The 12,591-nt window shown below is 59.8% G+C and overlaps 1 protein-coding gene across 1 annotated transcript in view; it reads left to right on the top strand.

Moving 5' to 3' along the window:
• Positions 1–12,591, top strand: part of dcst1 (DC-STAMP domain containing 1) — a 62,616-nt gene that overhangs the window by 24,090 nt on the left and 25,935 nt on the right. The window contains exons 6-8 of the mRNA XM_087985116.1: positions 1,817–1,974; positions 3,052–3,151; positions 7,481–7,576. Coding sequence (XP_087841242.1) covers positions 1,817–1,974; positions 3,052–3,151; positions 7,481–7,576 — 354 coding nt within the window. The remainder of the gene's footprint in view (positions 1–1,816; positions 1,975–3,051; positions 3,152–7,480; positions 7,577–12,591) is intronic.

Raw genomic sequence — 12,591 nt, 5'->3', positions numbered from 1 at the left:
ATGGCACAGCGTTACCCACGGTTACATCCCTCAGCGCTGACCCTCCGACAGCACCCGCTCCCTCAGCACTGACCCTCCCACAGTGCCCGCTCCCTCAGCACTGACCCTCTGACAATGCCCACTCCCTCAGCGCTGACCCTCCGACAGCACCCGCTCCCTCAGCACTGACCCTCCCACAGTGCCCGCTCCCTCAGCACTGACCCTCCGACAGCACCCGCTCCCTCAGCATTGACCCTCCCACAGTGCCCGCTCCCTCAGCACTGACCCTCCGACAGCACCCGCTCCCTCAGCACTGACCCTCCGACACCCCCCGCTCCCTCAGCACTGACCCTCCGACAGCACCCGCTCCCTCAGCACTGACCCTCCGACAGCACCCGCTCCCTCAGCACTGACCCTCCGACAGCACCCGCTCCCTCAGCACTGACCCTCCGACTGCACCCGCTCCCTCAGCACTGACCCTCCGACAGCACCCGCTCCCTCAGCACTGACCCTCCGACAGCACCCACTCCCTCAGCACTGACCCTCCGACAGCGCCCACTCCCTCAGCACTGACCCTCCGACAGCGCCCTGTCCCTCAGCACTGACCCTCCGACAGCGCCCGCTCCCTCAGCACTGACCCTCCCACAGCGCCCACTCCCTCAGCACTGACCCTGTGACAGCACCCTCTCCCTCAGCACTGACCCTGTGACAGCGCCCACTCCCTCAGCAATGGCCCTGTGACAGCACCCGTTCCCTCACTGCGAATGAGGACACAGATGATGTGGTCATGTGTTTGGAATGAGGATTCTCAAACCCAGTGCCCCCGGGGTGGTGGGGGTGAGTGGAGGACTTGAGTGAGCGAGGGGCAGTGAGAGGGTGGTGTAGAATGGCTTACTCACTCTGAGTCCCTGAGCTGAGCATTATTACTGATTGGAGTAGGCCTCAGAGAGAAGTAAAGCCCTCAGTGCAATATGATGTATCGTTACCTCGAAAATGGAGCATTGGTCATCAGAATAGGCCTCAGTGTGAGTTCAGGCCCTCAGATGCCATATTGTGTCGTTACTTAGAAAATGGAGCATTGGTCATTGGAGTAGGCCTCAGTGTGAGTTCAGGCCCTCAGACGCCATATTGTGTCGTTACTTAGAAAATGGAGCATTGGTCATCAGAGTAGGCCTCAGTGTGAGTTCAGGCCCTCAGACATCATATTGTGTCATTACTTAGAAAATGGAGCATTGGTCATTGGAGTAGGCCTCAGTGTGAGTTCAGGCCCTCAGACACCATATTGTGTCGTTACTTAGAAAATGGAGCATTGGTCATCAGAGTAGGCCTCAGTGTGAGTTCAGGCCCTCAGACACCATATTGTGTCGTTACTTAGAAAATGGAGCATTGGTCATTGGAGTAGGCCTCACTGTGAGTTCAGGCCCTCAGACACCATATTGTGTCGTTACTTAGAAAATGGAGCATTGGTCATTGGAGTAGGCCTCAGTGTGAGTTCAGGCCCTCAGACGCCATATTGTGTCGTTACTTAGAAAATGGAGCATTGGTCATTGGAGTAGGCCTCAGTGTGAGTTCAGGCCCTCAGACATCATATTGTGTCATTACTTAGAAAATGGAGCATTGGTCATTGGAGTAGGCCTCAGTGTGAGTTCAGGCCCTCAGACACCATATTGTGTCGTTACTTAGAAAATGGAGCATTGGTCATCAGAGTAGGCCTCAGTGTGAGTTCAGGCCCTCAGACACCATATTGTGTCATTACTTAGAAAATGGAGCATTGGTCATCGGAGTAGGCCTCAGTGTGAGTTCAGGCCCTCAGACGCCATATTGTGTCGTTACTTAGAAAATGGAGCAGGAGTCCATCATTGGTGCTAACATCACACAAGCAGAGGTGACTGAAACCATCCGGGAGGAGATATTGAAGAAGAAGACCGTCTTGGACAAAGTGGTTCTCATTTTCAAGCTGCTGGCTTCCCTCTCCTTCCTCATCCTCTTCATCACGTAAGGCTCCCTCTCTCTTTCTCTGCAAACCTCGCTGAACCTCTTTCAACCCATCCATGGGATGAGGGCCGGGCCCGGGATTTGTCGCCCCATCCTGAATGAGCCCCCGAGGGCAGTTAAGAGTCAACCCGTTTGCTGTGGGTCTGGAGTCATGTGTTGGGCTGAAGGGTCTGTTTCCTTCCTTATGACTCTAAACAGAACTAGATTAATTTGGGATATCTGGTCAGCATGGACGAGATGGGCCGAAGGGTTTGTTTCCTTCCTGTATGACTCTAAATGGGACTAGATTAATTTGGGATATCTGGTCAGCATGGACGAGATGGGCCGAAGGGTCTGTTTCCTTCCTGTATGACTCTAAATGGGACTAGATTAATTTGGAATATCTGGTCAGCATGGACGAGATGGGCCGAAGGGTCTGTTTCTGTGCCCGATTGCTCTGTGAGTCAAGAGAGTTTCATCCGTTGACCCAAACGTGATGCTGATGCATTCTGGAGGGGCTGAATGGCCTGCCCTTTACTTGCCTGTCCTGAAGGATTTGTCCGAGGGAGACGGTGGGGGTGTGCGGGCTATGATCGTGTCAACGGAATTTGTGACCCCCGTGATCCCCGCGCGCGCCCCCTCCCGGCTTTAATCTTCGAGGGACCCTTGTCCGAAAGTGAACACAAAATGGCGACTGGCCCATCTCGCCCAGCCCTCCCTCAGCTTTGGCGGGGGGGGGGGGGGGGGGGGGGAGAGGGTGTCCACGTGACTCCAGGCAACCCCACCTCCCCCCAATCCCACGGTGAACGGCCTCTCTGCGGGATCAGGAGCCCCCTGTCTCATCCATGTTTCCAGGACCTGCCGACCTTCCAAGGGTGGGGATTGTGTGGCAATGACATTCCCGGGAAATTCCGCGTCCACTCCCCCGGGTCTTGGACCGTCCACCTCCCCCCAACCATCTCCCCAAATCTCCCGCTGACCTTCCAAGGGTGGGGATTGTGGGGAATCACGTTAGCTGGAAATTCCGCCCCCCATTCTCGCCGCCCCCCCCCCCCCCACCCACAAACCTCTCTCTCTCTTCCTGTTTTGTGTCCCCAGATCCTTCCTGTACACCCTGAACTACAACAGGGACATCCGCTACGACAACATTTACGTCTGTACCTACCTTCGGCAGCTCGACGCGAGGAGGCGGAAGGCGGTAAGTCTGACGGTGACGAATATCAGAAAGAGCGCTCAATTCCTTCCCCACGCCCCTCCGACGAAGGGCTTGGCTGGTGGCTTGATTTATTGGGCCTGAGGGAGGTCTCCTTTGGCGAGGGTCACAGGGCAATGGAACAGAGGGAGGAATATGGTGTTACGGCAACTCAGGATCAACAGGACGTTCCCCCCGCAGCCCACTCGGCCCATCGAGTCCATGCTCCCCCTCTGTAACGCTGCATTTCCAGCGGCCAACCCATCCCCGATAAAAAGGGCGGCATTAGTGGCTCAGGGGTTAGCACCGCTGCCTCACAGCACCAGGGTCCCAGGTTCGATTCCAGCCCTCGGGGGGTGACTGTCTGTGTGGGCTTTGCACATTCTCCCCTCCCTGTGTCTGTGTGGGTTTCCTCCGGGTGCTCCAGTTTCCTCCCACAGTCCAAAGATGTGCAGGTTAGGGTGGATTGGCCATGCTAAGTTGTCCCGTAGTGCCCAGGGATGTGCAGGCTAGGGTGGATTGGCCATGCTAAATTGTCCCATAGTGTCCCGGGATGTGCAGGTTAGGGTGGATTGGCCATGCTAAATTGTCCCATAGTGCCCAGGGATGTGCAGGTTAGGGTGGATTGGCCATGCTAAATTGTCCCAGAGTGCCCAGGGATGTGCAGATTAGGGTGGATTGACCATGCTAAATTGTCCCATAGTGCCCAGGGATGTGCAGGTTAGGGTGGATTTGCCATGCTAAATTGTCCCATAGTGCCCAGGGATGTGTACGTTAGGGTGGATTGGCCATGCTAAATTTTCCCATAGGGCCTAGGGACGTGCAGGTTAGGGTGGATTGGCCATGCTAAATTGTCCCGTAGTGCCCAGGGATGTGCAGGTTAGGGTGGATTGGCCATGTTAAATTGTCCCATAGTGCCCAGGGATGTGCAGGTTAGGGTGGATTGGCCATGCTAAATTGTCCCGTAGTGCCCGGGCATGTGCAGGTTAGGGTGGAGTGGCCAAGCTAATTTGCCCCGTAGTGCCCAGGAATGTGCAGGTTAGGGTGGATTGGCCATGCTAAATTGTCCCGTAGTGCTCAGGGATGTACAGGTTAGGGTGGATTGGCCATGCTAAATTGTCCCGTAGTACACAGGGATGTGCAGGTTAGGGTGGATTGGCCATGCTAAATTGTCCCGTAGTGCCCAGGGATGTGCAGGTTAGGGTCGATTGGCCATGCTAAATTGTCCCGTAGTGCTCAGGGATGTACAGGTTAGGGTGGATTGGCCATGCTAAATTGTCCCATAGTGTCCAGGGATGTGCAGGTTAGGGTGGATTGGCCATGCTAAATTGTCCCATAGTGCCCAGGGATGTGTAGGTTAGGGTGGATTTGCCATGCTAAATTGTCCCATAGTGTCCAGGGATGTGCAGGTTAGGGTGGATTGGCCATGCTAAATTGTCCCATAGTGCCCAGGGATGTGCAGGTTAGGGTGGATTTGCCATGCTAAATTGTCCCATAGTGCCCGGGGATGTGCAGGTTAGGGTGGATTGGCCATGCTAAATTGTCCCATAGTGCCCAGGGATGTGCAGGTTAGGGTGGATTGGCCATGCTAAATTGTCCCGTAGTGCCCAGGGATGTGCAGGTTAGGGTGGATTGGCCATGCTAAATTGTCCCGTAGTGTCCTGGGATGTGCAGGTTAGGGTGGATTGGCCATGCTAAATTGTCCCATAGTGCCCGGGGATGTGCAGGTTAGGGTGGATTGGCCATGCTAAATTGTCCCATAGTGCCCGGGGATGTGCAGGTTAGGGTGGATTGGCCATGCTAAATTGTCCCATAGTGCCCAGGGATGTGCAAGTTAGGGTGGATTGGCCATGCTAAATTGTCCCGTAATGCCTAGGGATGTGCAGGTTAGGGTGGATTGGCCATGCTATATTGTCCCGTAGTGCCCAGGGATGTGCAGGTTAGGGTGGATTGGCCATGCTAAATTGTCCCGTAGTGCCCAGGGATGTGCAGGTTAGGGTAGATTGGCCATGGTAAATTGTTCCGTAGTGCTCAGGGATGTACAGGTTAGGGTGGATTGGCCATGCTAAATTGTCCCATAGTGCCCAGGGATGTGTAGGTTAGGGTGGATTGGCCATGCTAAATTGTCCCATAGTCCCCAGGGACGTGCAGGTTAGGGTGGATTGACCATGCTATATTGTCCCGTAGTGCCCAGGGATGTGCAGGTTAGGGTGGATTGGCCATGCTAAATTGTCACATAGTGCCCAGGGATGTGCAGGTTAGGGTGGATTGGCCATTCTATATTGTCCCATAGTGTCCTGGGATGTGCAGGTTAATGTGGATTGGCCATGCTAAATTGTCCCATAGTGCCCGGGGATGTGCAGGTTAGGGTGGATTGGCCATGCTAAATTGTCCCGTAGTGCCCAGGGATGTATAGGTTAGGGTGGATTGGCCACGCTAAATTGTCCCATAATGCCCAGGGATGTGCAGGTTAGGGTGGATTGGCCATGCTAAATTGTCCCGTAGTACACAGGGATGTGCAGGTTAGGGTGGATTGGATATGCTAAATTGTCCCGTAGTGCCCAGGGATGTGCACGTTAGGGTAGTTTGGCCATGCTAAATTGTCCTGTCGTGCTCAGGGATGTACAGGTTAGGGTGGATTGACCATGCTAAATTGTTCCATAGTGTCCTGAGATGTGCAGGTTAGGGTGGATTGGCCATGCTAAATTGTCCCATAGTGCCCAGGGATGTGTAGGTTAGGGTGGATTGGCCATGCTAAATTGTCCCATAGTCCCCAGGGACGTGCAGGTTAGGGTGGATTGGCCATGCTATATTGTCCTGTAGTGCCCAGGGATGTGCAGGTTAGGGTGGATTGGCCATGCTATATTGTCCCGTAGTGTCCAGGGATGTGCAGGTTAGGGTGCATTGGCCATGCTAAATTGTCCCATAGTGCCCAGGGATGTGCAGGTTAGGGTGGATTGGCCATACTATATTGTCCCATAGTGTCCTGGGATGTGCAGGTTAGTGTGGATTGGCCATGCTAAATTGTCCCGTAGTGTCCAGGGATGTGCAGGTTAGGGTGGATTGGCCATGCTAAATTGTCCCATAGTGCCCAGGGATGTGCAGGTTAGGGTGGATTGGCCATGCTAAATTGTAACATAGTGCCCAGGGATGTGCAGGTTAGGGTGGATTGGCCATGCTAAATTATCGAGAGAAAGTGAGGTCTGCAGATGCTGGAGATCAGAGCTGAAAATGTGTTGCTTGAAAAGCGCAGCAGGTCAGGCAGCATCCAAGGAGCAGGAGAATCGACGTTTCGGGCATCAGCCCTTCTTCAGGAGGGCTATAGTGCCCAGGGATGTGCAGGTTAGGGTGGATTGGCCCTACTAAATTGTCCCATAGTGTCCAGGGATGTGCAGGTTAGGGTGGATTAGTCTGGGATAAATGGAGGCTAATAGGCTCGGGAAATTGGTCTGGGTGGGTTACTCTGTGGACGGTCAGTGTGGACGTGTTGGGCCGAAGGAGCTGTTTCCACACCGTAGGGATTTTCTGAGAGTTGACCTTTCTCTGTCATAGAGTCATAGCATTGAACAGCCCCGAAACAGACCGTTTGGTGCAATTCGACTCCTCCGTCCTGTCACCGTGCTGAACTTGCAGAAGGTCAAAGTTGTCTAGGAAACAATACTTTTCACTGTGTCTATGCACACGTGCCAACCACAAATCAAACCGATGTCAAATCCCGGGGTGCGGTGGATACTGAGACACTGAACAACTTTCAGGAGGAGATAAACTTTTAATCAGGAACAGGTTAATGAGTTACAGGGAGTGGACAGGAACGTGTCTGAACAGGCTGGGGCTGTTTTCCCTGGAGCGTCGGAGGCTGAGGGGTGACCTTATAGAGGTTTATAAAATCATGGATAGGGTAAATAGACAAGGTCTTTTCCCTGGGGTCAGGGGGGGGGAGTCCAGAACTAGAGGGGCATAGGTTTAGGGGGAGAGGGGAAGGGGGCAAATCTTTCACGCAGAGGGTGGTACGTGTATGGAATGAGCTGCCAGAGGAAGTGGTGGAGGCTGGTACAATGACAGCATTTAAAAGGTGGACGGGGACATGGATAGGAAGGGTTTGGAGGGATATGGGCCAAGTGCTGGCAAATGGGACGAGATTAGGTTAGGATATCTGGGTCGGCACGGATGGGTCTGACTGAAAAGCCTGTTTCCGACCGTACATCTCGATGACTCATGAAACTGAGAAATGAAATGTGCTTTTCAGTTGAGTGAAAACTAGCCAAGACAAGCCGAATATTTTCCATTTGTGTTTTCAATGCGCCGTTAACTGTGTGTGACCCTCCTTCCTGCCAGGATAGGAGATATATCCTGCCACTGAAGAAAGCAGAGAGAGCAGATGTGATCTTCCCCTGGAAACTCAAGGTTCACTCCACTGAAATGAAAACCCTGGTAACACACTGACTCTCTCAATGCTGTTCCCTCCCACAGCGCCCGCTGCCTCACACTGACCCTCCGACAGCGCCCGCTCACTCAGCACAGACCCTCCGACAGCGCCCACTCCCTCAGCACTGACCCTCCGACAGCGCCCACTCACTCAGCACTGACCCTCCCACAGCGCCCGCTCCCTCAGCACTGACCCTCCCACGGCACCCGCTCCCTCAGCGCTGACCCTCCGACAGCGCCCGCTCCCTCAGCACTGACCCTCCGACAGCGCCCGCTCCCTCAGCACTGACCCTCCCACAGCACCCGCTCCCTCAGCACTGACCCTCCCACAGCGCCCGCTCCCTCAGCACTGACCCTCCGACAGCGCCTGCTCCCTCAGCGCTGACCCTCCCATAGCGCCCACTCCCTCAGCGCTGACCCTCCGACAGCGCCCGCTCCCTCAGCACTGACCCTCCCACGGCACCCACTCCCTCAGCGCTGACCCTCCCACAGCGCCCGCTCCCTCAGCACTGACCCTCCGACAGCGCCCGCTCCCTCAGCACTGACCCTCCCACAGCACCCGCTCCCACAGCACTGACCCTCCCACAGCGCCCGCTCCCTCAGCACTTACCCTCCGACAGCGCCTGCTCCCTCAGCGCTGACCCTCCCATAGCGCCCGCTCCCTCAGCACTGACCCTCCGACAGCGCCTGCTCCCTCAGCGCTGACCCTCCGATAGCGCCCACTCCCTCAGCGCTGACCCTCCGACAGCGCCCGTTCCCTCAGCACTGACCCTCCCACAGCGCCCACTCCCTCAGCACGGACCCTCTGACAGCGCCCGCTCCCTCAGCACTGACCCTCCGACGGCACGCGCTCTCTCAGCGCTGACCCTCCGACAGCGCCCACTCCCTCAGCACTGACCCTCCCAAGGCACCCGCTCCCTCAGCACTGACCCTCACACAGCGCCCGCTCCCTCAGCACTGACCCTCCGAAAACGCCCGCTCCCTCAGCGCTGACCCTCCCACAGCGCCCACTCCCTCAGCGCTGACCCTCCGACAGCGCCCGTTCCCTCAGCACTGACCCTCCCACAGTGCCCACTCCCTCAGCACTGACCCTCTGACAGTGCCCGCTCCCTCAGCACTGACCCTCCCACAGTGCCCGCTCCCTCAGCACTGACCCTCTGACAGCGCCCGCTCCCTCAGCACTGACCCTCCCACAGCGCCCGTTCCCACAGCACTGACCATCCAAAAGCGCCCGCTCCCTCAGCACTGACCCTCCCACATTGCCCACTCCCTCAGAACTGACCCTCCGACAGCGCCTGCACCCTCAGCACTGACCCTCCCACAGCGCCCGCTCCCTCAGCGCTGACCCTCCCACGGCACCCGCTCCCTCAGCACTGACCCTCCGACAGCACCCGCTCCCTCAGCACTGACCCACCGACAGCGCCCACTCCCTCAGCACTGACATTCCGACAGCACCCACTCCCTCAGCACTGACCCTCCGACAGCGCCCGCTCCCTCAGCACTGACCCTCCGACAGCGCCTGCTCCCTCAGCGCTGACCCTCCGATAGCGCCCACTCCCTCAGCGCTGACCCTCCCATAGCGCCCACTCCCTCAGCGCTGACCCTCCGACAGCGCCCGTTCCCTCAGCACTGACCATCCCACAGCGCCCACTCCCTCAGCACTGACCCTCCCCCAGCACTGACCCTCCGACGGAGCCCGCTCCCTCAGCACTGACCCTCCCACAGCGCCCGCTCCCTCAGCACTGACCCTCCCACAGCGCCCACTCCCTCAGCACTGACCCTCCCCCAGCACTGACCCTCCGACGGCGCCCGCTCCCTCCGCACTGACCCTCCCACAGCGCCCGCTCCCTCAGCACTGACCCTACCACAGCACCCGCTCCCTCAGCACTGACCCTCCCACAGCGCCCACTCCCTCAGCACTAACCCTCCCACGGCACCCGCTCTCTCCGCGCTGACCCTCCGACAGCGCCCACTCCCTCAGCACTGACCCTCCCATGGCACCCGCTCCCTCAGCACTGACCCTCCCACAGCGCCCGCTCCCTCAGCACTGACCCTCCCACAGCGCTCACTCCCTCAGCACTGACCCTCCGACAGCGCCTGCTCCCTCAGCACTGACCCTCCGACGGCTACCGCTCCCTCAGCACTGACCCTCCCACAGTGCCCACTCCCTCAGCACTGACCCTCCCACAGTGCCCGTTCCCACAGCACTGACCCTCCAACAGCGCCCGCTCCCTCAGCACTGACCCTCCGACAGCGCCCGCTCCCTCAGCACTGACCCTCCGACAGCACCCACTCCCTCAGCACTGAACCTCCGACAGCGCCCGCTCCCTCAGCACTGACCCTCCGACAGCACCCACTCCCTCAGCACTGACCCTCCGACAGCGCCCGCTCCCTCGGCACTGACCCTCAGACAGCGCCCGCTCCCTCAGCACTGACCCTCCGACAGCGCCCGCTCCCTCAGCACTGACCCTCCAACAGTGCCCGCTCCCTCAGCACTAACCCTCCCACAGCGCCCGCTCCCTCAGCACTGACCCTCCCACAGCGCCCGCTCCCTCAGCACTGACCCTCCGACAGCGCCTGCTCCCTCAGCGCTGACCCTCCCACAGCACCCACTCCCTCAGAACTGACCCTCCCATGGCACCCGCTCTCTCAGCGCTGACCCTCCGACAGCGCCCACTCCCTCAGCACTGACCCTCCCATGGCGCCCGCTCCCTCAGCACTGACCCTCCGAAAACGCCCGCTCCCTCACCGCTGACCCTCCCACAGAGCCCGTTCCCTCAGCACTGACCCTCCCACAGTGCCCGCTCCCTCAGCACTGACCCTCCCACAGTGCCCGCTCCCTCAGCACTGACCCTCCCACGGTGCCCGCTCCCTCAGCACTGACCCTCCCACGGTGCCCGCTCCCTCAGCACTGACCCTCCCACGGTGCCCGCTCCCTCAGCACTGACCCTCCGACAGAGCCCGTTCCCTCAGCACTGACCCTCCCACAGCGCCCGCTCCCTCAGCACTGACCCTCCCACAGTGCCCGCTCCCTCAGCACTGACCCTCCCACAGCGCCCGTTCCCACAGCACTGACCCTCCAACAGCGCCCGCTCCCTCAGCACTGACCCTCCCACAGTGCCCACTCCCTCAGAACTGGCCCTCCGACAGCGCCCGCTCCCTCAGCACTGACCCTCCCACGGCACCCGCTCCCTCAGCACTGACCCTCCGACAGCACCCGCTCCCTCAGCATTGACCCTCCCACAGCGCCCACATCCTCAGCACTGACCCTCCAACAGCGCCCGCTCCCTCGGCACTGACCCTCCGACAGTGCCCGCTCCCTCAGCACTGACCCTCCGACAGCGCCCGCTCCCTCGGCACTGACCCTCCGACAGCGCCCGCTCCCTCAGCACTAACCCTCCCACAGCGCCCGGTCCCTCAGCACTGACCCTCCCATAGCACCCGCTCCCTCAGCACTGATCCTCCGACAGCGCCCACTCCCTCAGCACTGACCCTCCCATAGCGCCCACTCCCTCAGCGCTGACCCTCCCACAGCGCCCACTCCCTCAGCGCTGACCCTCCGACAGCGCCCGTTCCCTCAGCACTGACCGTCCCACAGCGCCCACTCCCTCAGCACTGACCCTCCCCCAGCACTGACCCTCCGACGGAGCCCGCTCCCTCAGCACTGACCCTCCCATAGCGCCCACTCCCTCAGCGCTGACCCTCCCACAGCGCCCACTCCCTCAGCGCTGACCCTCCGACAGCGCCCGCTCCCTCAGCACTGACCCTCCCACAGCGCCCGCTCCCTCAGCACTGACCCTCCCACAGCGCCCACTCCCTCATCACGGACCCTCTGACAGCGCCCGCTCCCTCAGCACTGACCCTCCGACGGCGCCCGCTCCCTCCGCACTGACCCTCCCACAGCGCCCGCTCCCTCAGCACTGACCCTCCGACAGCGCCCACTCCCTCAGCACTGACCCTACCACAGCACCCGCTCCCTCAGCACTGACCCTCCCACAGCGCCCACTCCCTCAGCACTAACCCTCCCACGGCACCCGCTCTCTCCGCGCTGACCCTCCGACAGCGCCCACTCCCTCAGCACTGACCCTCCCATGGCACCCGCTCCCTCAGCACTGACCCTCCCACAGCGCCCGCTCCCTCACCGCTGACCCTCCCACAGTGCCCACTCCCTCAGAACTGACCCTCCGACAGCGCCCGCTCCCTCAGCACTGACCCTCCCACGGCACCCTCTCCCTCAGCACTGACCCTCCGACAGCGCCCGCTCCCTCAGCACTGACCCTCCCACAGCGCCCGCTCCCTCAGCGCTGACCCTCCCACAGTGCCCACTCCCTCAGAACTGACCCTCCGACAGCGCCCGCTCCCTCAGCACTGACCCTCTGACAGCGCCCGCTCCCTCAGCACTGACCCTCCAACAGTGCCCGCTCCCTCAGCGCTGACCCTCCGACAGCACCCACTCCCTCAGAACTGACCCTCCCATGGCACCCACTCCCTCAGCACTGACCCTCCCACAGCGCCCGCTCCCTCAGCACTGACCGTACCACAGCACCCACTCCCTCAGCACTGACCCTCCCACAGCGCCCACTCCCTCAGCACTAACCCTCCCACGGCACCCGCTCTCTCCGCGCTGACCCTCCGACAGCGCCCACTCCCTCAGCACTGACCCTCCCATGGCACCCGCTCCCTCAGCACTGACCCTCCCACAGCGCCCGCTCCCTCAGCACTGACCCTCCCACAGCGCTCACTCCCTCAGCACTGACCCTCCGACAGCGCCTGCTCCCTCAGCACTGACCCTCCGACGGCTACCGCTCCCTCAGCACTGACCCTCCCACAGTGCCCACTCCCTCAGCACTGACCCTCCCACAGTGCCCGTTCCCACAGCACTGACCCTCCAACAGCGCCCGCTCCCTCAGCACTGACCCTCCGACAGCGCCCGCTCCCTCAGCACTGACCCTCCGACAGCACCCACTCCCTCAGCACTGAACCTCCGACAGCGCCCGCTCCCTCAGCACTGACCCTCCGAC

The sequence above is a fragment of the Chiloscyllium plagiosum genome, unplaced genomic scaffold (genome assembly GCF_037043375.1).
Source record: "Chiloscyllium plagiosum isolate Xiang-an unplaced genomic scaffold, Cpla_swu_hap1 HiC_scaffold_50, whole genome shotgun sequence".
NCBI lineage: Eukaryota > Metazoa > Chordata > Chondrichthyes > Orectolobiformes > Hemiscylliidae > Chiloscyllium > Chiloscyllium plagiosum.
This window is presented reverse-complemented; position numbering and strand designations above follow the sequence as displayed.